General features: G+C 41.8%; 1 protein-coding gene across 6 annotated transcripts in view; it reads left to right on the plus strand.

Moving 5' to 3' along the window:
• The window catches only part of SGCD (sarcoglycan delta), a 297,420-nt gene extending 274,245 nt beyond the window's left edge, over positions 1-23,175 (plus strand). For 5 of the 6 annotated variants that reach the window (XM_015875788.2, XM_015875787.2, XM_015875791.2 and 2 more), the window contains 2 exons: positions 18,414-18,537; positions 20,290-23,175. In XM_015875788.2, the coding sequence (XP_015731274.1) occupies positions 18,414-18,537; positions 20,290-20,463 (298 nt within the window). In that variant the 3' untranslated portion in view covers positions 20,464-23,175. Of the gene's footprint in view, positions 1-18,413; positions 18,538-19,156; positions 19,914-20,289 lie in introns of those variants that run through there. The other variant, XM_015875793.2, reaches the window with a different exon arrangement.
• The last annotated feature ends 1,195 nt before the right edge of the window (positions 23,176-24,370 follow it).

A 24,370-nucleotide genomic window follows, 5' to 3' on the forward strand; every position in this document is an offset into this window, starting at 1 on the left:
TGGTTTCGTGTCGTTAAGGGTGAGCATGGGAAAGCTGGATGAGGACATGTCATAAAGTGACACTGGGGAATCGAGCAAGAAAGTAAGCCAAAAAACCCCAAAACTTATATCATCAAGGATCATAAAAGAGATTGTAAAGCAAGGGGGAAATAGCTTCCTGGTGCATTTGAGAGCAGCTGAGAAGGCTGGATAATGAGGGGATGTGCTGCTGTAAGGAGATGTTCCCTGCCAGTGAACTCAGAGAAAATCTGCTTATATTTAATAAGGGCTGAAAGCAAGACAGAAAGAGTTCATGCTGCTAGTGCTGAACTGTGTGGCAGTGATAAAAATGTCGTGTCCTGTCCACTTCCTTAAGTACTAACATTGTAAAAGATAGAAGTAAAATAACACTATTTTTTTTTGAGAATTTGGTGTCTTAAATTTAATCGATATTAATGAAAGGTTATTAGAACTGTTCATTTTGGTAGAAGATATACAGTATCTTCTCATGCAGTGCCAGAGGTTAAAGATTGTAATTGCTTGCTAAGGTTCATGCAATGAAATTCTCTCTTATGACCCACAAGGTGTGATTGAGTGAAAAATACGTGCATGTGAGATGGTCTGTAATAAATTAATGTTGTGATGAAGTGTCTCCTATCATACTTGAATCAGCTGAGGATCTGTGTCAAAAAGACGGCAGATTTTATGTAAACCTGAAAAATTTCCTTTTGGAAACCCAGGTGTTTCCAGAGGGATCACCTGTGCTTTGGTCTGGTTTATATACCTCTCAATAACTAGAGATGACATTTCTGGCAGGTTCTTTGTGGGTACAAGAGTTAAGTCTTTCATAATCTTTCTGCCTAAACCCTCCAAATGCTCTGTACCAGGTGATGAGTTCTTGTTGCTGTGGGTCAGGAGGAACTGTGTGGGGAGTAGAGTGAGAAAGCCTGTCCTGAGTGTGCCGTGCTGGACTGTTTCCAGCATTGTGTTTTTACTCTTCCCCAAATCCAAACCTTTAGGTGTATGCCGTAATGTAAGCATTGGCTTCATTCCTTAATTGCTTTTAAAAGTACAGAAACTTTGGTAATGTGGGACCACCTATGTGAGTTTGCTGTTAGTATTACATGACTGTATCCTGCAAGAAATAATTTGCCTTTAAGTATTCATGTAGGTCATGAAGTAGTGATGCACCTACCCTCCCACTAAATATCTCAGTTTAATGGGTTCTTAGTTCAGTTCGATCTCTCCCTCTATTCTGAACAGTGGGAGAGGACCAAACAATGACTTTGTCAGAGTGTTTTGCAGAGCTCTGAGATTCATGGCATTCAAGCAACATCACACCAGGAGGCTAAATCTTTGAGTCTAGAGGTTAGTTACAGATAGAAAGAATAAATCAAGCAATAAAAGATGCCTATATAAAAGGATATTTCCTCTGAAATGAAGATGCTTCAGAGTTCATCATAAACCCCTGACATGCATTCAGTCACTCTGTCTGCTGTCGCAGTCTGGAATACATTTCAAGGTGCCTGCATATTTTATGCTATAACCTCTAATAAATACATAGACACTTTCAATGATGATGCATCATACTTTGTGAACTGATGCCCTGTGGAAGGGGAAGCAGTGTCAATGCAGTGGGAGCTCTGCAGGCAGAAGTTCTCTGATGCGTATTATTATTATCATTGCCAAGGGATGTTCAGGTTGGAAATTAGGAATGGTTTCTTATCTGAAAAGAGTGACAGTGCATTGACATGGGCTGCCCAGGGAGGTTGGGGGTCACTGTGCCTGGAGGTAATAGGGAACTGTGGGGATGTGACGCTAAGGGACACCATCTGTGGGCATGGTGGGGATGGGTTGGGGTTGGATCTGGTGACTTCAGAGTTCTTCTTCAGCTTCTTTGATTCTATTTAAAGCATTTCCCTGAGGGCTGCAATATGTCCAGATGTCTGGGCAGTACCAAAAGTTGTTGCTTTCATAATCACCTCTTTAAGGAAGCTTTTCTCTACCTGCATGCTAGTTCTCTGTTTCTGTGTGAAGCAAAATATATCAGTTCGTGTAGTGATTTTCCTAGTCTAGGTCGTGGTGTGAATAATAGATCATTGCATGAGAATGGAGTGGTATCTCCCTGGGCCATGTCACTGAGCTCCTTCTGTTAAGAGATCACATCATTTTCAAAGCATGGTAGAATTACCATTGGTTTCTTGTGGTTGGTTGTTCATTTTGTTTTTACAGAACTGTGTGCATAAGTCACATATAGGAGTAGGAAGGGAGAAGTGATGCTTTGTACTTATTCTTTACGGGCTCATCTGGTTTATTTTGGCATTAAAGTTACAGCAGTAGCGGTTTCTGAGGATTTTAAAGTATATAAACTGGAGACGAGACTTTGGGTAGTATACAAGGTATACAGACAGAATAGATTGAGCATCACTATCCAGCTGAATAACTGTAGCTTTATCTTGCATGCTAGAACAACTCCAGTAGTGAACCATATTTCCAGTGTCAAATCTTAATACACTCATGAAGATGCTAAGGCTGTTCAGCTTTATAGGCTTATAACTTGGAGTGATCTATGGGCAGTGCTGGATTTCACCAGATGGAAATTCCCTCCTTCAGTGATGTACCAGCCCCCAATGGCCAGCAAGCTGATGCAGCTGCAGATAGCTCACAGCCCAGCAGTGTGTGGACAGGCAGTGAGTGCAGCACTCAGATGTACTGGTAACTTTGCTATTAGTACCGCTGTACTTTTCCTGCTGTGTGTTCAGCTGATATAAATATTCCTGAGCTTCTTTTATACATACTCAGTATGTGTCCATGCCTTTTTCTTTAATATTGAAATAGGAGAGTTTAGAGCTTTTAGAATTCTATTTCTGTATTCACGGCACAAATCAGTGAGAGCAAGAGCTGGGTGTCACAGCTGCAGGACAAGCTGCATGTCTGAGTGCATCCACCAGCACTTTGCTCTTTCAGAGTACAGTGCCAAAAGTGTGCCATTCCCACACAAAGCCTTTGGCAGCACTGGGTACAGAATGCCCTAGGAGTGCAGCTGACCCCAAGGGCTAGTGGCTGTTCATCAGTAGTAAATGTGTACAGCACAGAAATCACAACCAGTAACTTTCTCATCTCCAGCAGTAGTAAGGACCAGTAAATTCCCCTCAGAACGGCACTCATTTGCCAAGCCAAATGTCTGTAGTGCAGCCAACTTCACTTTCTTCGCAGAACACAAATATAAGTCTTTTCCATATTGCCCAGCAGTGTTTATCTTCCAGGTTGACTGACCTGCAGTGATATTATGGTCCCCAGAGCTTCTGAACTTAATAATTTCCAGTAGCTGCTTGCATGCTTGAAGCAGTCCCAGTCCAGCCTCCAGTGTGTTCTTCCTGCCAGTCACTATGGGAACAGCAATCAAAGCTCATATTTATGTCCAAAATCACGAAGCATAGGTCTAGTGGGAACAATTAAAACAGGCCTGTCCAGTTATGTCTTTTTAAGTTCTCCCCACATTATAACTAAGTAGAGCAGTACAGTTAAAGCAGCATGACGGTTAGGATATGACTGCCTTATAAAGGATATCCTTTGTAGGAGATAGATATTCCATATACCATCATCTGTGGGAACATACTGAGAGTAGTCAGCATTTCCAGTGCTGGATGAAACCTGCCCCAGGTTTCTCTCTGCAAACTTAGTGGGGAGCTGCGTGCTGCCAGACCCTGCAGGGTCCCTGAGGATGCATCTCAGGTACTGGGAACTTCTCTTACTGATAAAGTGAAAAATGCTTGTATTTAGGGTGACAGTAAATGCTGTTTATACCTGATGGCTTACTCTACAATAATAAACAGGAAGAAAATTAAGGTCTGTGGGAATTGGTGCATGGAGGGAAGGACTGTGGTGAGCTTAATATCTGAGGGACAGAAAAGTAATTCTTTAGCAGTGACCAATTTTTGTAGGGGAAGCTGTTTCCTTCTCCCTTTTATTGAGAGAATTACTTGATGGAGCTCAGTGCCCCATTGCTGGAGTTGACCGAGTCTGGGGATTATGTAGGTTCCTTCCCCTTGAGCACTGATGTGGTATTGAACATCTTGAGTTGGAAAGGATGCATAAGGATCATTGAGTCCAACCCTGGGCTCCACACAGGATCAACTGGAGATCAGACCATATGTAAATTGCGTCAGAATGTAAATCACTTGGGCCAGAAGGTCAAGCAGCAAATACTACATGAAGATATAATTATGTGCAGTTCATGTGCATTGGGGGCAGGAAGATGCTACATCAGAATTTTAAATACCAGCCTGCAGGCGTATAAATATATTTGCAAGTCCTCCTCACTCTTTTCTAATGGCCCAGTTGGTCTAAATTCAGTTATTTTTCTGAAAGGCTTATTTTCTGAAAGGAATTTGTGACCCTCCACAGACTATCAGCAATGGGGAATTCTGCCAGAGCTGACACTGAAACTGATCAGAGGAAACACTTCGCTTGTGTCTATCTATCAGCTTTGGGAAGCTCTCCAAATATGTGAAGTTGGCGCCAATCCATAGCAATTCCTCAACTGGTGATGGGCCCCACAGTCAGCACTCTTCCTCAGACTGCCCATACTATAGCATGTGAATAACTGCAGGTGTCACACATTCCTTCTTGAAACACAAGATAGAAAATTTCAATTATCACCCTTCTTGCTGTTTTCCCACCAGCTCCTTCCTTGACTCAGCAGTTCAGTATCTATGTTTCTCTCTCTGTCTGTATCATATTTCTTTGAGCTCTGTTCTGCAGCCTTGGTATTTAGTGTCCAAACAAGTAGTTGACTTAATTCCATATTCTATCCCAGCAGTTACTCTGGGTAATGTTAACAGGTGGGATGTGGTACTGATGGGTTTGGAAGGTTCAGTGATAAATGTGGCTCTTCCTTGTGGTGCATGGAGATGACTCAGGAATCCTCATTTTCTTGGGGCCAGCACATGAGGACTGGATTCACTGATCTAGAGCAGGAATTAATCATCCTGCCTGCTGATACGTAGAGGTGTTGAAAGGAATGCTGAATCATGCATGTTCCAGTGTGAGGGATGCAATGTGCCAACTTGAGCAGGTGAAGCTTCTTTGTCTATGGGAAGCAAGTAACATTTGGAAACCTGTTGGAGTGATGCTCTCAGGTGATAGAAGATGTTATCATATCTTTTGCTTGATAGGATAGAAGCAAACCCTAGTTTCTTCCTGGCAGTGTTTGCTTACTAACACCCGTGGAAACAACAATAATAATTTCACTAGAAAAGCTTTAGCAGAGTGGTGGCCACTGCAAAACACTGTCCATATTCCACACATGCTCAAGGAACTCAAACAGATATTAAGTTCTTGCCTGGTTTGTTTTCTCTCTTGCTGCCTACCAAGCATGCAATCAATACATAGTGTTAATTTGACTGCTGAGAGATACCATGAGAGTGCAGGCAATTGAGAAGAAACAAAGAACTCTGGAGAGGAAAAAAGCAAAACCCTGCACCTTACAGCTTTGATTGTTGTTTTTGACAGTGGTTAAATGACCATGATTTATTTTTTCTTTTGCACATTTTTTTTTTTTTTCTTCTGGGTGTTTTTGGGCCAGACAAAAGAATTAAAGTTGTTTTTAAGGTTTGGAATCCAATTGCCTTTCCCATGTTATGTTTCCAAGGTAACTCTATTGACTTCTTTTAAAGGCAGCGCTTAGGAAGTCAGTCAGGTTATGTCTCTGTACCTGGGGCCATTCCCACCACATGAGACCATCTGTTGAAGCTCCTGGTGGAGGCACTGGCTTAGGGCCATACTCTGCAGTGGAAGAGGCAGTTTTTGTGGGAAAGTTTTCAAATAAGTTGGCTTGAGCACTAGGAGAAATCAGTGGTAAGGAGTTACCTGTACCAATTTGCTGTTTTGGAGAGGAAGGTGTTTTATTTCTCCTGGGCTGTGCTGAGCCATCCCCATTGCTCCTATAATGCAGTAATCCCAAGGACTACTGAGTGTGCTCACCTGGGGTCATAAAAGCAGTTCATTGCACAGATGGAAATTGAACTCCAGTGCTTGAACCACAAAGTCAGTCTTACCTGCATGCCTCTCCTTCTCAGAAAACAAAGTAGGGTAAAAGGAAATGAAATTCCCTGCTAAAAACTTCTTCTAGGAGAAGATTATGACACTGAGAGATACTGATAATATCTGGTAATTGTCTCTTGTTATCTGAAAAAAACCAACACAGAGTCATACAAGAGAGGTTATGACTGTGAAAGTGTGGACTTGCCCAATAAAGTATTGAAGGAGCTTCATGGAAGTCAGTAAGTGTTGAACGCTTTTTCTTTTTGCTGTGTTGAGCCATGAAGCAAGAGGATGATTTCTGTGCATTAAAACAAGGATTGGGAATTTACAGCATGGATGCTGGCAGAGGCTGATCCAAGAGCCAGGATTGCAGCTTTTTGAGATGTGAACCCAAAGCAGCATTGCTTTGGAGTTCCTGGTAGCCATGTGTTACAGATGGAGAAGGGCAGGGGTGTTGCTTCTCTGCGTTCATGTAATTATGGTCATCTCCCATTGGGAATCATAGTATCACTAAGGTTGGAAACAACTGCTCAAGTCATCTAGTCTGGCTATTGAATTGCTGCCACTAACTTCAGCCTGTCTCCGTTAAGAAAAATACCGTCCAGCATCTCTCTCTTGAAAAATTGCCAAACTGTGCCTTGAAATGTGTGTTGTACTCAGGAGTGATTATATGCAAAAGATAAACAGAAATCAGTTTCATTTTTAGCTAAAGATAATTTGACACTTAGAATTTGCAAAACATCCTTTTCTCAGGAATTAAAGTAGTCCCTTTGGAGACATCTCTGTACTCTCTTTTACAGCAAGTTGGCTTTTTTTAATTGCCTGATCTCTTTCTATCTCTAGTTCATTCTTCTCCCCACCCACCTCCACAATCCCTTTGTTTTCTTCTCTGCACCATTTCCCAACCTATTTTTTCTTTGAAAACAAGAAAAATGCTGTGAATCTCTAATGACTTGAAGATTTTCAAAGAACTGGGTGGAAAAACTATTTCAAACATCCCCCGTCCCACCCATTGCCATCTTAACTCCTCCGTGCCCAAACAGTAGCAGCTCAGAACTGACCCCACAGGGCACCGGTCCCTGCTCTCCTTTTCTGCCCCTCAGAAATCCTGACTTTTTTTTTGCATTCCTCCAGAGTAGGAGCATTCATTTCTCATGTATTTGTATTCTGTGTTGAATGCTATAGATTGCACAGAGGAAAAACTTCTGAATTATCGAAACAGGTTGTGAACCAGTGCTGTAATGTGAAGAGAAATCACAGATCAGTGGATACTCATGAAAAAATTGTTTTTCTCAAAGACAGCTGTCAGATTAGCTAGTTTTGATACAGGTGTAAGCATCTAACTTCAAGGCTGTTATATGCTGGAAATTAGCATCTCTAATACTAGTTATTGTCCTGCTTAGTGGTGGTATAGAATGATAGAATTTTTAAGGTTGGAAAAGATCACAAAGGTCTTGAAGTCTAACCCTCTTGCTGTCGTACTCACATACCCACATAACTCAGTATCCTAACCTAGAAGTGTGTTCTGTTATCCCACTTTGCTTCCCTAACTTTATCAAATAGCTGTATGTGAGAAGTTGTGTGAACTGATCCACTACAGCCGAGTCCTGTGTCTCTGTGCATGGTCATGGTTGCCTGTGCAGGGAAGGGTGTGGATGCTCATGATTATGTGTAGCTGCTTTGCATCTGCCAGACAGCAAGGCATGGAATTTCACCTGCAGATATGAAAAGCACCTCTAGTCATGGAGCAAGTCTGAGAATCTGCTGGGACTCACAAAGGGTGAGCAGAAGCCTGGCACATTTGAAAGCTGGATGTTTCAATATTCCTGTGTAGTTTGGGTCACTGCTGAGACCTTACCCATGCAGACATAAAACTGTATTCCTGGTGCAAATTGTGAAGGAGGCTGCAACTTTGACATATGCATCCCTTTAGATGTACAAATTATGCCTGTTTGCCATTTTGTGAAGTATACTGGGGACAGCAAATGGTACTCCTGCATAAAAATGAAAAGTTACTAAAAACCTGCTACGTGCTCTATAAAGCTCTGATCAGAGGGGGGGAAATGACTACAGATTTGTGGTTGACAAGCTTCAGAAAGAGTTCAGCAGAGTGTGAAAATTGACATTTAGCATATAGCAATTCAGCCTTCATTTTTTGTGAAGTTGCTTGGAATAAACTGCAGGTTTAAAACAAAATGTTTGCTCACTTGTTACATTGGTTATTGCTTGTCTCATTACTGCAGTTAATTAAAGGGGGGACCAAAAGTCAAAGCCAGAGTCAATAAGATTGTTAATAAAGATTTAATTTGGTGGAATCATTATAAATTGACTGTACAATGAATGGATATACCACAGGAGTATCAGTGTCAGAAGGTCTATAAATGCATTTTCAGAAATAGCCACCAGGTTGTAGCCAATTTGTCATGCTAAATAAGCTCTTCAAATCCACTTACAGAATTCACTGCATGCTTTCAAAGGATACCACCAAGTACGTGATGCACACAGACATACCTTTTTTCCAACAGGTATTCTACCATTTCAAATCCTTTCTACTTTTGGTATCTCAGTTATATATTTCTCATTGTAAATGGCTTACTGTTAGGTCCAATCTTTTTAGAAGGAACAGAATAAATCATCAAGGCAATGAAAGAGTAAATCATCACTGCAGAAAGCACTGTAGTCTGAGCCTGTGTGCTGTTCGCATGAGATTTTAATCTGCCCGACCCTTTCCCTTATGTCTGACCAAGTGGCAAGTAAAAATCCCATGATAGATAGACTTCAAATAATAATAATGGGTATATGCAGCAACGTTTTTTCTCTTCATAAAGTAGTCCTGTTGTAGAAGAATTCATGCAAACTGCTGATGATAATGACTGCAGTATTTGCATAGCACTCCTCCCTTGCCAGTGTTGTCCATGTACTTTGGATTATCACCAGAAAGTGCTTTCTCTGTTGGTGTCCACATGCAGGTCTGCTGAGCAGGATTACGCAACAACCTGGAAATAAAAGATTAAAAAATAACGATTGCTTCATGCAAGTCTTCTGAAGTGGGACAAAAGAGCAAGCCTTGAAAGTAGTGGAGTTGGCCCAAATTGATTCAGTGATATTTTGCTGCCTTCCCTGCACGTGAAAGTCACCCTGAAGTAGAGTACTATGTATGTTAGGTTAAGAAATGGATCAATCTAGCAAGTTTTATCTGACCCAAGTTCCGTCTTTCCATTGGATTTTCTAATATTATGCCAGCTCTGGTGGCATTTGTCCTCCTGCAGCCATGCAGAAGCCAACATAAATTTTGTTACATGCTCCAAAAACTAATGCAGCGCTTGTGTCCGATCATGTTGACCAGCACCAACTCACTGTAACCCTGTAGGTGTTAGGACTGGGCTGATGTGATATTGCTCAGCCCACAGCTGCAGGTGGGAGGTCTGAGGCCAGCATGCTTCTACATACCCCGCTACTAGGCATCAAGCTACACCAGTGGCTTGAGGAGCTACAATGCTGTTTCTATTTCTTTATTTCACCGCTGGTTTGGTGGCAGTGCATCAAGATAATACCCAATCCTAGCAGCCTCTTCTGTAATTCTGGCTGAAAAGGTTTCTTCCAATTAATGCTGTTTAATTAGAAGCTTTCAACCTGTAATTAGAAACCTACACCAGCCCAACCTTTGTTTCTGGAAAATGCATTTCTGGTTTAGGCAATTAAAGTAACATAAAAAGTAATTATTTTTCTCCATGTGTGAAATGAGTGTTCTCATTAATGTACCCAACAGGAGGAGGAATTTGTTTTGTTTCAATTTGTTTTATTTTGCTGCAGTAAGTTGCATAAGGAGGTATAGCCAACACACAGAAGATGGTGCTTTATGTGTTAGCTGGGGCATGTCTAGCTCCTGAGACTGTCACTTGGCCCTGCTGGGAGCACAGAGAAACTGCATGCAATTAACACAATGTAGTTCACAAGCCTCTGTGAAGGAACTGCCAGCCTGAGACCGTTACTTGGCTTGTTTTGACCCAGGGAATGTTCCATGCTTGTTGTTGAGATGTCTAATAGAAATGAGAGTCTGTAAAGTTCCAGCCAGTAGCATCAGTAGCAGTGGTTTCCTTACTGCTCTTACTCAACCACTCAGTGGTAATGTCATTCACTATTCCTCTTTTATCGTTCCAGAAGAAAAGACATTTGTTCCTTGCCTTTCCTCTAACCAAAGCAGATTCTCTGCTTCTTTATCTCACTGTGTTTCCTATGGTTGATTCCTGGCATTAATTATATTAATAAATAGGGCTGTGGTCTGGCTGAATCTCTTCAGTCTCACCTACAACTGCTGTGGTTTTATTAATCGCTTCTGTTCTCCCAGCTGGTAACTCCTCTTCCTTGAGAAATTGGCAGTGTGCTTCAGATATTAGCACCAATGGGGCTGAGTGGCTCTGGATGCAGCCCTGACCATTCCATGTTTAGGAGAAAATTCTGTTCTGAAAAAGTAGTTAGATGTTGGCATGGCAGCACAGGGAAGTGGTGGGGTCACCATCCTTGGAGGTGTTCCAGAGCTGAGGGACGTGGTCAGCAGGGGTAGGTTGAGGTTAGACTTGTTGATCTCAGTGGGCTTTTCCAACCTCTTTGATTCTGTGATTTTGCTGTTGCTCTGGTTTTGCTGCACTATCCCACCACTTGGTCCTGTAATGGCTTTGGAGCTCATCAATTAAGGCTGAAAGATTGAGCACGGCAGGATGGAGGGAATCCTGCAGACAGCTCTCTGCTCACGTCTGTCGGGCACAGTGGGGATTCAGAACGAGACCAATCTGCTCACAGCCCACCAGGCGAGGAGAGCATCACTGTCGTCATCACTAGAATAGGAACAACTCATTTTGCATCCCTCAGTCCCTTCCCTAGCCCCTAAAATGCATCATCATCATCTTAAACTGCTTCTGTATTTACCACACATCGTTTTTGACTGTCTCCCAATTTCTATGATAATTTCCTTCCTTGATTTATAAGCAACAGCATTTTTTAATTATCCGGATGATTTTAATTTTCTCAGCCATACCTCTACTTCGTAAAACATTAATCTCGTACTTTGTTCTTTGACAGTCTCTACCCTTCACCACTTCTCCAGTTCATAATGAAACCAGATCTCAATAGTATTACGCACTACATCTTTCTCTCTAGAGTAATTTGATCTTTTACATTTGATCTCTCTTTTTGTCCTTTAAATACTATATTTTTCTTCCTGTACACCATTCTAGAGATTGCTTAAAAAAATAATTAAAAAACAAAACAAAAAACGTTAGGGACAACCCACGTAATTACAGCTCCTTCATCTCCTTCAGCAATTCCCATGCTTTAACTTGATAAATATTCACAAAGAAAATACAATTGTATTTTGAGACCTCTATTTTTTTCTGGTTTTATTGCTTTCAGTGCTCTGAATACACAGCAATGGGCTCCCGTGAGCCACACCTTCAGTCTCCTTTGGTTTCCCATTTATCTCATTGATCTAGACCTGTTTGAATCTTTCAACATTAGCTAAGCATCTTCCTAATGCTGGCTTTGACCTGTTCTATAATGGTTTCAAACTGCTCCTTTTTGCAGAGAGAAATGGTCAGAACTGACAGATGTAGGCTGGCAAAAGGGGAGGATTGTTCCCCACACACAATTCGTTCATCAGGGACTGCAGCACTTGCACATCCCAAGCAGGACTGTTCATCCAGCATCATAATCCAAGGAAATACTAAATTTCATCCATAACTTATACATAAGGGTAATTCACATTATTTTATCCATTCCTTCTTCTCTCTCTTCACTCAGCTTTGTACAAAATCTCTTTAGCATCTCTGTTGTCCAAATATGGAGAAGTGAAGTTGTCCTCCTTGCCATTTGAACCAGACTTATCTCTGACTCAATTAGAAAACTGTAATTTCCAATAAAGCATCATTAGACCTCTGCTCCTGTCAGGTCTCTGGCAGATTTAATTGGATTTTCCTTAGGAATTAACCATAGTTTGTGGGTGATAGCTGAAAGAAACTAGATCTTATTAGGAATTAGATGTGGCCATAAAAATCTATTTCAGAGTAAGGCTGCATTGGGATTGTCATTTAACAGATTTGCTGCATACACTCTGGAAACTGTATTGTGATGCATGCTGTCAAACTAAGGAATATTTACAGCTATAGCAAGGATTTACAATTGGGTGCCATTATAATCATATATCCTTGTTTACTTCTGTAATTAATGTTGCTAAAGAAAATACCCTGGAAACCTTTCATAAGCAAGATTTATTTATGTTGATTGAGACTGTAATCAGATGTCCTCATTCAAACAGTAATTGGAGTGCTTCATTAAAATGTAATTGCAAACAAGGTTTATGTCAATGCTAGGGAATAAATAATGGGGATACATATCTTATTATTAGCGATGATACATTCTGTAAGCTTTCAGAGTGCTTGCTGCTTTTGTGCTGTGCCACATGTGACAATGTATTTACTCAAAATTTTGGTGGCATGATTAGGAATGAGAGATTTTGTTTTTCTGTTTTTATTTTAAACTCTCACTTCAAGGCCAGGTCTCCTTTTTTACTACTACTTTTGCTCTTTTCCTGTTTTACCTTAAGCTTTGTGTCATTGCCACTGCTGTATTCTAGCTCGTTTTGTTCTCATGAAATAGCAGTCCCTTCCAGTAGGAAAGAAACGTAGGGCAGATGGGTATTGCTCATGACAGAGCCTTTTGCTCCTCATAAGATTACAAGAATTTGGCTGAACTTCAGTTAAGGTTTTGACCAGGTGAGTCCCAGTTCTTGTTCCCCCTCCCGAACTTTCTGCTCTACTCCAAGCACACATAAGGCAATTAAAAAGTTTAAAAGCATTCTGGAAATGGAAATTAAGCATGCTTCCTTTGCTCTTCAGTAAAAGCTAATTACCTTCCAATTAATGAGGAGTAAATTATTGTGTTTTATTCTGTAAATAGATTTATGTAAGATAACACAAATAATGGAGTAAGAAGTATAAGTCACTGGGAATGGATGATCCCATTGATTTCATTGAAACGAGAGCGTTAAAACTGAAAGCAAATTTCAACCTGAGATACTGGTTCATTACCAGCAAATTGATGGAGCTCTACATTTACTTGCTAGCATAATTTACCAATTGTATGAGATGTAAGCAGGCACAGTGGTAACATTGGCTAATTTTATGCTCAATGTGAAATCTTATAGCTGGTCAGATGGATACCTTAAGAAATAATTAGAGTCATTAGAAATAATGGGCTACAGCTGCAGTAATACATGCTCTATTCTCAGTCCAGAGGTTTCTAAGCAAAATTAAATTAACTCATGTTACCACACTGCTGCATCATATGCTCCTCACCTCCTGAGAGCAAACTTCTCTTTCCATTTCCACACTGCAAATGAAGTTTGTGCCTAATGCAGGAAAATCTTATGTTGGGAACAAGAAATTCTGAAGCTCAAGGCCATTCCTTGTATTCTATGAGCAAACTGCAAGTCTTGTTTGCATTGGAGCTGGACTCTGGCGAGTATTTTCCCCAGGAATTATTCACATTGACCTTTATTATTATAAGGAAATGATATAAATACTATTGGAAGCACAGCAGCAGCCCTTAGCTGCTGGTGGTACTGCCCTAACATCAGCTATGTCCTTTTCTCCCCTAATTCCAAAATCCATTCATAATAGTAAGGCAAAAGATGGATTATTCCAGTGGGGTTGAGGAAGGGGAGAGGAAGGAACCATAATCCACACTGCTGGGGTGATTAATGTGGCTTTTTATGGTGAAGGAAATGAAAACTAGAAGTCTGGGTAAGTAATGATCTTTACACCAGAACTGCAATGCAGACCCAAGTGCTGACCTCCTTCAAGTTATTCTTGGAGTTTTCAAAACCAAGGAGGAATGGCACCGAAATTTTTGCTGTCTCATTGGCTTCCAGGAGCACAGGATTTCCAGCAGTAGCGGGTTTCACTGTGGGATGCACGTATGCTATTACAGCTCTTTAAAATCAGAGTGCTTTGGTGGTAGGTTTGAGTAAAAGGGCTTAAGAGACACATTTAGCACTGTCCATTAAGCATGGTGAGCTGCAGAGAGGCTTCCTTTTCATTCATCGCCTTGCACATTGCTGTGCAGGCTGAGTGTGCTCAGTGGGAGGAACGGTGTTTTTGATGAAGGTAAGAGCTTAATACCAGAGTTTTGGGAACATCAGTTATCCATTTGCCATCCATCTTCAGCTATGGTACCTACCTGACCTCAGTTATTACAGTATGTAACTGCTTCACAACCTCTCTATTTACCTTTCCATTCTCCCGGTGGAGCTTCGAAGTGCTATTACCTCTGTTGCAGAACTAAGTACGATTAAGGGTCAGATTTGCTATGGTATTTAGGTACTCAATGGAGTTTTGCAGAAGTACCCAACACCTGGTGTAGTAAGTGGATCTTGGGCTTCTTCAGTAGTTTTGAATATCCCATTACTTGAAAATTTTTCGCTTGCTTGGCAACCTGGGAGCTATAAGAAAGGTTTTCATGGTCATCACCCAGACAAGAGGCTGTAGGTAGGACAGGAGCAACTTTCTGGCAGTGGCAGGATCATTTTATCCCAGTTATGAATTCATCAAGTTTGGAAATGGGTGTAACTCTGCATAGGAGTGAACCTCCTCTACTTGCATAGCTCTGTCAAAGAGGTCCTCAAGACAGTGGAATAAAAATAAGCAGCACCTACAGTCAATAAAAAAGAGCTTATGTGCCAATTGGTGGGATGGAAATTCAAGAGCAGGAGCAAGTAATGAAACAATCTATATTCATGCAGCCACCTTTGCAGCCTCTGGCTGTAAGTACGGGCTTACACCTAGCTGGGAGATGTGAATCCTGCTGAAAGCTCCAGAGTATCCTACTGAAAAACAAATGTTGATTTTGAACAAATTATCTGTTCATCGCTAAATCATTTTCTTTCATTATTAGTCTTCAAATTGGTTCTGCTCTGGAAGACAGAATTAGGTTTAAAAGCAGAGTGTCTCTTAAACACTTGCTTCAAATGAAAGTATTCGGTAAACATTTCTCAATGCTCCTAGAGCATAAAGTCCTCAACTCCTTTCTGAGGCTCTGCATGGATTTTTCAGCTCCTGATTTATAGACAGATGTCTCAGGGATCAATTTAGGAAACAGAAAGTAATCCAATTAAGCCCTTTGCAATCATACACCTTTCAAATGCCAAAGACAATTTTATCAGGACCTTTTTGTCCTTGCTTTCAGTAGGGTAAAATGGGACAAATGTCCCATGCAGACAGGTGACACCATTGTCAAACAGGTTTGCAAGAGAGTGCAAAGAGTAGAATTCCAAACTCATGGTACAAGTGCAAAACCACATGAGCTGCAAGCGCACGATTCTTGTCACTGGAAGAGCTGCCTGTTACTGTTAATTTGAGGTTCTAAAAAAAGAAAGCTCTGGGCTTCAAAATGATACTTACAATGTTGAAGGGATGGGGTTTGGTTAATTCAGCATGTCAGCAAGATTGCAGCTGTCTGAGCCAGTAATGTAGGAGAAACAGAATTAAGTTTGGCTCAGCTAATTTTAAGAAAGACACATGGTTCTGCAAAGAGCAGAACCCCGGTGTTGTGTGCTGGTACCATGTTACGCCATGGGCTATCAGGAGATGCTCAAGAGGGACGTATGTTCCTCCACAGTGCAAGAGCTCTGTGGGGATTAGGATATGTATGAAATTGCATGGGGCTTCATCAGTGTTTTGAAGATATTGTTCTTCTGCCAGTAGGATTCCACTGGGTGGAGGCAGTGTTGTCTGATAAACTTCTAGGTGCTTGTTTGCTTATTCAAAGCAGGAATTTAGCTCAGTTTGTGTGCATAAGGGAGGTTCTGGAAGTAGAACATCCCCTCCTGTCCACTGTATGATCCCCCACCACAGGATGCTATTTGCTAATTCCCTATTCCTTAGCTCTCTCCAGTACAACACTGGTGTGGGAGGGGGAGACTGCTCTTATACAGGGCAGCAATTGAGTGCTGCTGTTGTAACTGAGTTCATTTGCACTGTGGTCTCTGATCAGTGTTTTGCACTTAGAAGGTTTATTTCTCCATGGCCAGAAGAGCTACAAGATTAACAGATGAACAAATGTTTTCAGACAGCCAAAGCGTGAAAGAAATTGAAGCCACTGAGATGCCAGAATGCTGAAGAGTCACCTGGCCATGGCTCTTGGGAATTATTTTATCCTCAGATTAGTTCAATTGTCCTTGGGTTTGGGCATGACCTCTAGTGAATACTGACTTAAGACCTTCTTGGCCCTGGATCTGCTTCTCTTCTGGAGGATTGTGGAGCAGCAGAAGCGGGACACAACATGTGCCTGCATCCTACAGCTGATATACTGGGGCTGAGTGCACACAGATGGTCCTTATGGAGGGTGTGCCACCAAAGGTGAGAACAGTGAGGGGCAGAAACCCCCAGTGAAAATGTGGGGTAAGCAGAGTGTGTTCACCCACTGTAATGAAAGCCACCAGAGTGCATGTGCCAGAGCACTAAGGCTTTGTGCTCTATTTTTACTGTAAAGGAATTCTAAGAGATACTGGAAAGGCAGTTATTGCAATTGGAAGGTTAGAGAGGTTCTTATTTGAGGTAACACTATTTAACGTCAATCATTCTTTGCAGGCTTTTTCTCCACCATGCCATCTGCAATTCAATCAGGAGAAAGAAAAAGAAAATGAGTAGCAGCAGCCACCTTAACCTTCAGTTCCTTGTGTAGGGAACAGCCACGGGCTGACACCAGCAGAGGGATCAGAAGAAGGTTTATGTGGGATGTAACTTCCCTCCAGAAAGCAAACAAAAAGCAGCTCAGGATGGTTGTGCAGAGGATGGGAACGATGAGGCTGTGCTCACTGTTTTTGCCTCACTTCTCTGACATTCAGATTGAGTTGAGTCAGCCAGGAAATCGTGGATGAGTTTGGGCTCTTAAGGGAAAGGTATTTGAAACCCAGCAGCGTGAAGACACCTGCAAGAGGGAAGGTCATAACTTGGAAAGTGCCACACAGAGGGAGCTGTGCCTCTGCTTTATTGAACTGCTGGCTGCAATAAATATGGCCAAACTCCCTCAGTCTCTCATAATGTTGTCTTGGTACCAGCAGGAGTCCATTTAAGAATACATTGACTTGCACAAATGATTGTATGTGAAGAGCAGAGAAAGAGCTGAAGTACTGCTGCAGTAATGCAGTCAAATCCTAAAAGATGCCCAGGAGAGCTGGGTGGGTGTGTGCAGCTTCGTGCTTTGGTTGTCACTGCAGTTGCTGCCCAAAGGAGAGGATCTTTTGTTCAAGTTGTCCTTCTGGCTTCAGCTGGTGAGATTGCAGTTGAGATTTGCTCATGGTACAGCAAATTAGCTGTGATAAAGTCAACAAGGAGGAGTTGCCAAAGAGGGAGAAGTAATTTTTATTGTTATTTTCAATACAGAAAGTAATGAGAGTCTGTTTTATAAAGAAGAGACAAGTACAATGCAGGATCTATGAATGAATAATCAGCCAGAAAGACTGAACCTTGACTTCCAGATCTGAAAGCATTAACCTCAATTGCCTCAACTAAAAGGTTTGGCTGTGTTAGCCAGAGCTGTAATGGGGTTGTCAGATCTCCCTCACATAACCAGAGTTAGGAGGGGTCGAAGCACTGGGGAGGGTGCTGCTGTGAGCACTGCAATGTGAGCATAGCACTGGAGACTTAGAATTTGGGGTATTTCCATCTTTTTCTTTTGTCCATTTTCTTATGTCATTAAACCTTTAAATACTTCATGTTACAGGGAGTCACAAGAATGAATTTGCTCCTGCTTAGCAGTGCTTTGAGGAGGAAAAGTGGTTGTGCTCTCTGTGTAGCTATCTTGCTTTGCTAATATCCCCCGTTAGTATTCATTAGTTACAAAGCTGAGCTATTGCATGAGGGAGTTAATCACAGTGGAAGCTTTATTGCACCTCGCTTCTCATTCTAGCATTTACAGCTCAGCAAAGCTGATGTGAAATGCTGGCAGATTGGATTTGTGGAATCTTTTACCATGTTCAGGTTGGATATTAGGAAAGATTTCAGTGGTCAGGCATTGGTGCAGGCTGCCCAGGGAGGTAGTGGAGTCACCATCCCTGGAAGTGTTCAGGAAGAAGGTGGACGTCACACTGAGGGACATGGATTAGTGGACATGGTGGGAGCGGGTTGGGGTTGGACTAGATGATCTTAATGGTCTGTTCCATCCTTTATGATTCTGTTGTCTCACATGATTTCTTTCTGCTGACTGAACCAGCTGTGAATCTGAACTTTGGGTGGTGCCAGGCTGCCTTGCAGTACTTAGACTGTTCAAGACCACACCCCAAGGTTACACACAAATCCTCAGCCCACCAGGCTCAGTAAGACGCTCTTCTCTTTCAGACTGGAGTCACCCACGCGTGCACTGGTGATGGAGGCTCCAAAGGGCATCGAGATCAACGCTGAGGCCGGCAGCTTGAAAGCCACGTGCAGGACAGAGCTCAGGCTGGAATCCAAAGATGGAGAGGTAAGCAAAGAGCATCAGGCTTTCTGACAAACACAAACCAAGCTTCAGATCTCTGCAGATTTATAACCTTCCTATTCACTTAGCACTTGAAAAACGAGTTTCAAGTCACAGAACCATGATGCTATTCTAAAAGCACTGGTGAAGCCTTCCTAGCACAGGTTGTGTTAGCAGTGATTGAACATATCATATGCAAACAAGGCTCGCTCTGTGGAGAAGGCTAATTCATTATTTTTAAAGTGCTCGGATAATAGCATCTGTGGTTCAGGCAAATTTATGCAGCACTAAAGTACACAGCGCTCCTAAATTCTTTGTTTCCTTGTCACTTTAAAGCAGGATTTACGTGGCCAACATAATTAAATCTTTTATCATACATATTTTCTATGAGAAGAGCTTAATTCACCCGTATTGATCCAAAAAGCTTTTATAGCTGATGTTTTCATTTTGGAAAGAATGTGAACATTAGGAGACACAGGGTGTTGCAATGGGAAAACTTCTACAGGGAAAGAGAAAATAACTGAAGCTGATAAGAGAACAGAAGTAAAAGAGGTGTGGAGTTAAACCTCTTCTGGTGTCTCAGGAGAACATGCACACCTGTTCTCATCCCCTCCTTCTGCCACAGCTGTGGAAGACACTGAAGGATGTGGATGATGGGAACCCAAGGAGAACCTCACTGGAGGCTTCCCATAGGATGTGAGATCCAGTACAGCCTCCTGCTGTTTTCCTTTCTTAGTGTCCTCAGTGACTCACAGATTGAGATTCTTATTGCAATTTCTGTTATTTCTAAACATTTGCATTTTAAGATATTCCAGATCCCCTTGGCGAGGAGTTTAAAACAAAACAAAGCAAAACAAAAATAGCAATAAAACTCTTACCTAATATACTGCAATTGAAATTCAAGGCATTTCACGACTGCAAGCAGTTGCCTTCATGTTTTTAATGCTAATTTGTTTTTTAACAACATATATTGGCCTGTCTCTTTCAGGCAATCAGATGGCTGCATACTAAAACTGAAGTGATCTTTACTGTAATTGCAAGATAAGAGTCAGTCAGTGTCAGTTGCCCTGTCATATTCTGGGCTGTAGTTTAGAGACTCCTACAATCATTTGAGTTGGAAGGAGCCCTTAAAGTCCATCTGGTCCAACCTCCCTGCAATGAACAGGGACACTCACAGGTCTATCGGGTTTATTTACTGTGCTCTTCTCAGTCACGTTAGAAAACCTCCTTTGTGTGTTCACTTTTATGTTCTGTTTTATAAGGGAAAATTTAGGTCTGTTATGGCATTCAAGTAATTTCTAATATACACAATACTAATATACATAAAGGTGTTACACGTACACATAAAACACACATAAAAATGAGTGCTGTGAACCTTCAAACATGACTGGAAATGAGAGCAGAGTGCCAGGAGTCCCAGCAGAGGAGGGGGTTCATCACTGCATGAAGGTGATCCGATCATGCTGCCTACCAAGTGATGAGGGCACTTTCACCACGCTGCTGGGTGCTGCAGGGCTTTACTCACATGCTGGCGTCCCAGGAAGCAACAAGGCAAGAAAATGTAGATTAACAGAAAAAGAGTGGAGGTCTCATGGTAGACTCAGTGATGTCAGCCCTTCCCCAGCTTCACACACTTGACTGCCCAGTTTTTGTAGCAGCTCAGTTGTCCAGAGGAGGCCTCCTTAATAGCGAGATCAAAAATAACAGCTTTTCACTAATCCTCTCTCTTTTTCTCTCTCTCCCCTCCTCCGACTTCAGATAACATTGAATTCTGCAAAAATCAAACTACCTAACTTGCCTCAAGGATCTTCCTCTTCTGCAGGGTCCAGGCAAAAAATCTACGAGCTCTGTGTGTGCCCCAATGGGAGGTTATTTCTGTCTCAGGCAGGCACTAGCTCCACCTGCCAGATAAATACAAGCGTCTGCCTTTGAGAGACAATTTGCAGTGGGCATCGCAGGCAGCACAAAAGCCAATTCTGGTCTCCTAGAGTGCAGCTGCCAACTATTTTTACTAGAACACAGAAAGCCTATCAAAGACTTTTTTTGTGTGCGCGCGTGTGTGTGAATATATATATAAAATATATATATATATATAAAATTATATATATCCTCTGTGTAAAATGATGTTTCAGTACAAGGAATCCCAGGGTGACCCTGTTACATTTGTGTAGCATTTCTCTTTCCCACACCAAAATTTACTGGTACAATCTACTGAATTGGGCTTGATGCTCCCCTGGACCCTTCTGTAACAGTACAGTCTAATGATCACCCCTTGTTTTTGACCATGTCCTAAAAGTAATGGGATTGCTGGCTGGTGTAGACCCTGGAACCAATGTAGAACCACCAATATACTAAAGCAAGAGTAGCGTCTCTGATTATTTTTGCACCATTTAATTGGTGCAGTGAGGAAAACAAAACAGCCAGATGTGCTGTACTGGTTGCCTAGAGTGATCCAAGACACCTGGGGTTAAACTGCACTCTTTAATTTTCACCTGAAGTGTGGCTCCCCATTGGGAGAGATGGGTTGCACTTTGCCTATAGAAAAGCCCTGATCTTGCTCAATTACTTTCTGAAGGGCTTTGATTCTTGCCTGTACCTGCAATGAATGCCTTGTGCTATTCCGATGTCACGTGTCAGCTCTAACCCCAACCTAAAGTCATCTCTGTGCTAACAAAGTTAGCATTGTATTTGTTCTTGAAAGGAAAAAAAGTTATGAAAGTTGGACTAGAAGAGAAAAATCTTGAGTCACTTCAGTTAACAGGTGTCCTGGATCTCCCTACACACCCTCTGTAACCACCTTTAATTTTGAAATTATTTAAAATACATGAGCAGGTGTAAGATTTGGAAATTACCCACCAATACATATAGAAACAAAGACCATCACCTGTTAAACCCATAGAAACACAGAAATTCATTTGAATTTGATGTATAATACCTGTGCTATGTTAGAATTTTTGTCCTCTTTCTATTCAGGACATGCAGTCCAAGATCACATACATTTTGTGGAGATTGCAAATGTCAGAGACACTGACAGTGAAATAGGTTTTTTTTTTAAGAACGTAAAAGATTTTGACAAGTTCAGATTAATGCAAAGCAAAGGCTTTGGATGCTGGTTCCTCTAGAATTCAAGCCTTGAAATATCTGTGGTCAAATCTCTTCATGGGTGTGTTTTCCTTACTGAAGTCCAGGAGTTACTGCAGGTAGGATAAACCATAACTCTGATCTGGTGGCATTATTTCCAGTGATAAAGTTTGGGGGTGGGGGGGGGGGGGAAAGAACTGAAATAAGCCCAGATCTTTTAATTCTGACCCATAACTGTGTCCACATGCATGTAAAAGCTGTTTAGCAACCAATGTACTAATTGGCACAAAAGGGTTCAAGTCACAGTAAATCTCATGAGGACAGTAAGGTTTCTATACTGAGATGCTACTGAAAATATTGCCTTGTGCAGATCTGTGCCCATCCCTAGTGGTATCTGAGCAAAGCTGGTATTCTTTAAGCAGTTTTCAAGATACAGTGTCACTGACAGTAATTTTTAGAAATAACTTAGCCCTTTCCTTTGAAACATATTTCCACGTGTTTTCATGTGGTCTGAAGAGTACCAGGGTTTGATGTTTTTAAATGTTTGATTCTGGCCTGATCCAAAACTGGCTGGACTCAATGGGAAGATATCCATGGTGTTTTGATTGAATGTTGCTTCCCAACAAAGCAACATCTCCATAAAATTTATTTCTGAAAGAGGATTGAGTTATCTATGTATATTTCTCTGCCGCTTTCAGATTAATTAACAAATTCAAATTATTTGTTAATGAATTATTCCTGTAGTTACTATCTTGAATCAATGTTCGAATGCAAAGGGTCACCCAGGATAACAATTGTATTGGGACACAGGACTATACCATCTCTGTTCAAAGAGGGGAATTGTGCCTATGCCTTAAGTCAATGCACTCAGCAAGGAGAAGCACATCATATTTATCTTGTTATAAAAACTAGTTTATTTGGGGGGAGGGACAGGAGGGTGTCTTGGGAACTGGTTGTGCAACTTAACTTAAAACAGATATTAATGAAATATATTAAGACTGTAGGGGCACCAAGAGTGATACTGTTGTTTCTTTTTACCATGTTAAATATAGCAAAATACTGTGTATGTTACCTCTGGGACCACAAGCGAAGTCCCATTCATAATCCTACATTTGCTATAGATTTTTTTTTCCTCTGTTTCATTTAATACTGATCACATACGTTATATCAAGCATGGCCCAATTCATAAACAAATCCCACGTTTGCAAGCACATGAGTGGAAGATGCATGCTGCAGGAGGAGTGCCCTGTATGGAAAACAAGTTGGGTTAACTTTCCCTTCCCGGAAAGGCTGGTAGCACGGGGCTGAGCACAAGGAGTGGCCCAGCAGGGATGCTGTGTCCCAGTCCCTTCCTCTGATCCCCGGTGCCCAGTGGTCAGTCCTCATCCCAAGCACCCTTGGGCTGCTCTGCTGCAATTTCACTTTGACCTGATGGTCTTTTCTGCTGGGATCTCAGATGAGGTAAGCACCCTCACAACTTGGGAAGACCATGAGATTGCATAAGGATATTAATTTTGGTATGAATGTATGGGGAAAGTTGTTAGAGAACAACCTTACTCTTCTGTGCCACTACTGTCTTCTGCAGAAAGCGAACAATGGGTACCTTAATTGCGCTTAATTACGAATTCAATATATTCCACAGTTTAGTCTCAATTTTAAAAAGCATAAAATGATTTTCTGTGTACCTAGAGACTGAACCCATGCAGACTTGAAAACCATTTGACTATCACTTCAGTTTTAAGACCGCGGTTCAGAAGATGATGCTTGCTCTTGAGCTGGCCATGTGACTAATCCTCTGCTGTTCAGTGAGTGGCAAACCAGGGCGAGCAGGATTGCATCTATGAGATTCCAGAGGGAAAACTGCATTTGTGTTCAAAAAGAAGCATGCAGACACATCCAGCCAACTCACACTGCATTGTTTGTTGTCTGGGGGCAGTTGTGGTGTGAGTAACTCAACTGCTGGGAGAGGCAGATGATGAAGATTCAGTTTTCTTCCTGCCTTGTCCAGAAACCACCCACAATTGCTTCTGAGTGCAAACCAAGTCAGGACATCCCTGGCTGGAATTTTGTACGTACATTCTACCTGCTTGATAAATGCCAAAAACAAGGAAGGGTTTGTGTATTTCTTTATGAATTGGGCCTGCAATTTAGTTCAATTGAGCATTTGCTATGAGGGGAGATGACATTTATCTCATATCAGAGTTTAGTTTTACCTCTCAATGCTAAGGCAAGGCTGGGGTGGATGGTGAACTTGTTCATGCTGAGCTCGGTGGAAGAGATGCCAATGACTTTATGGCCTGAGCTAGGGCAGGAGCCTGATGGGTGAGAATTCAGGGCACTGATGCCAGAGGAAACAGTGCCAGCAGCTGTGGTGGCTGTGGAGCTGAACTCTGACAGCCCTGTGCATGATCCTGCATTGCAGCTATGTGCATTGCAAACATTGAAATGCTAATCAAGAGACTGTGATACCAGTGTCAATGTCCCTTAGGCAACCAGATAAAGATAAATGCTTTTATGTGTTGTAGCTCTTAACTTTACAGGGTTTGGGGACCTTGTTAAATTTGCTTTCAGTGCCACACTTCAGTACTGACTGTCAGTGCTTAGCTGCACACCAGTACCTTATGCATATGTCATGTCTGACCCCTCTGCTGTAATGAGTTGGGAGGGCGAGCGTAAAGCAGAAAGATTCTGCTATTATGAAAAGCAGAGATCCTAATACCGATGATAGAACCGCATCCATTCTCCACATACGTTTGTT

The sequence above is a fragment of the Coturnix japonica genome, chromosome 13 (genome assembly GCF_001577835.2).
Source record: "Coturnix japonica isolate 7356 chromosome 13, Coturnix japonica 2.1, whole genome shotgun sequence".
Taxonomy (NCBI): Eukaryota; Metazoa; Chordata; class Aves; order Galliformes; family Phasianidae; genus Coturnix; species Coturnix japonica.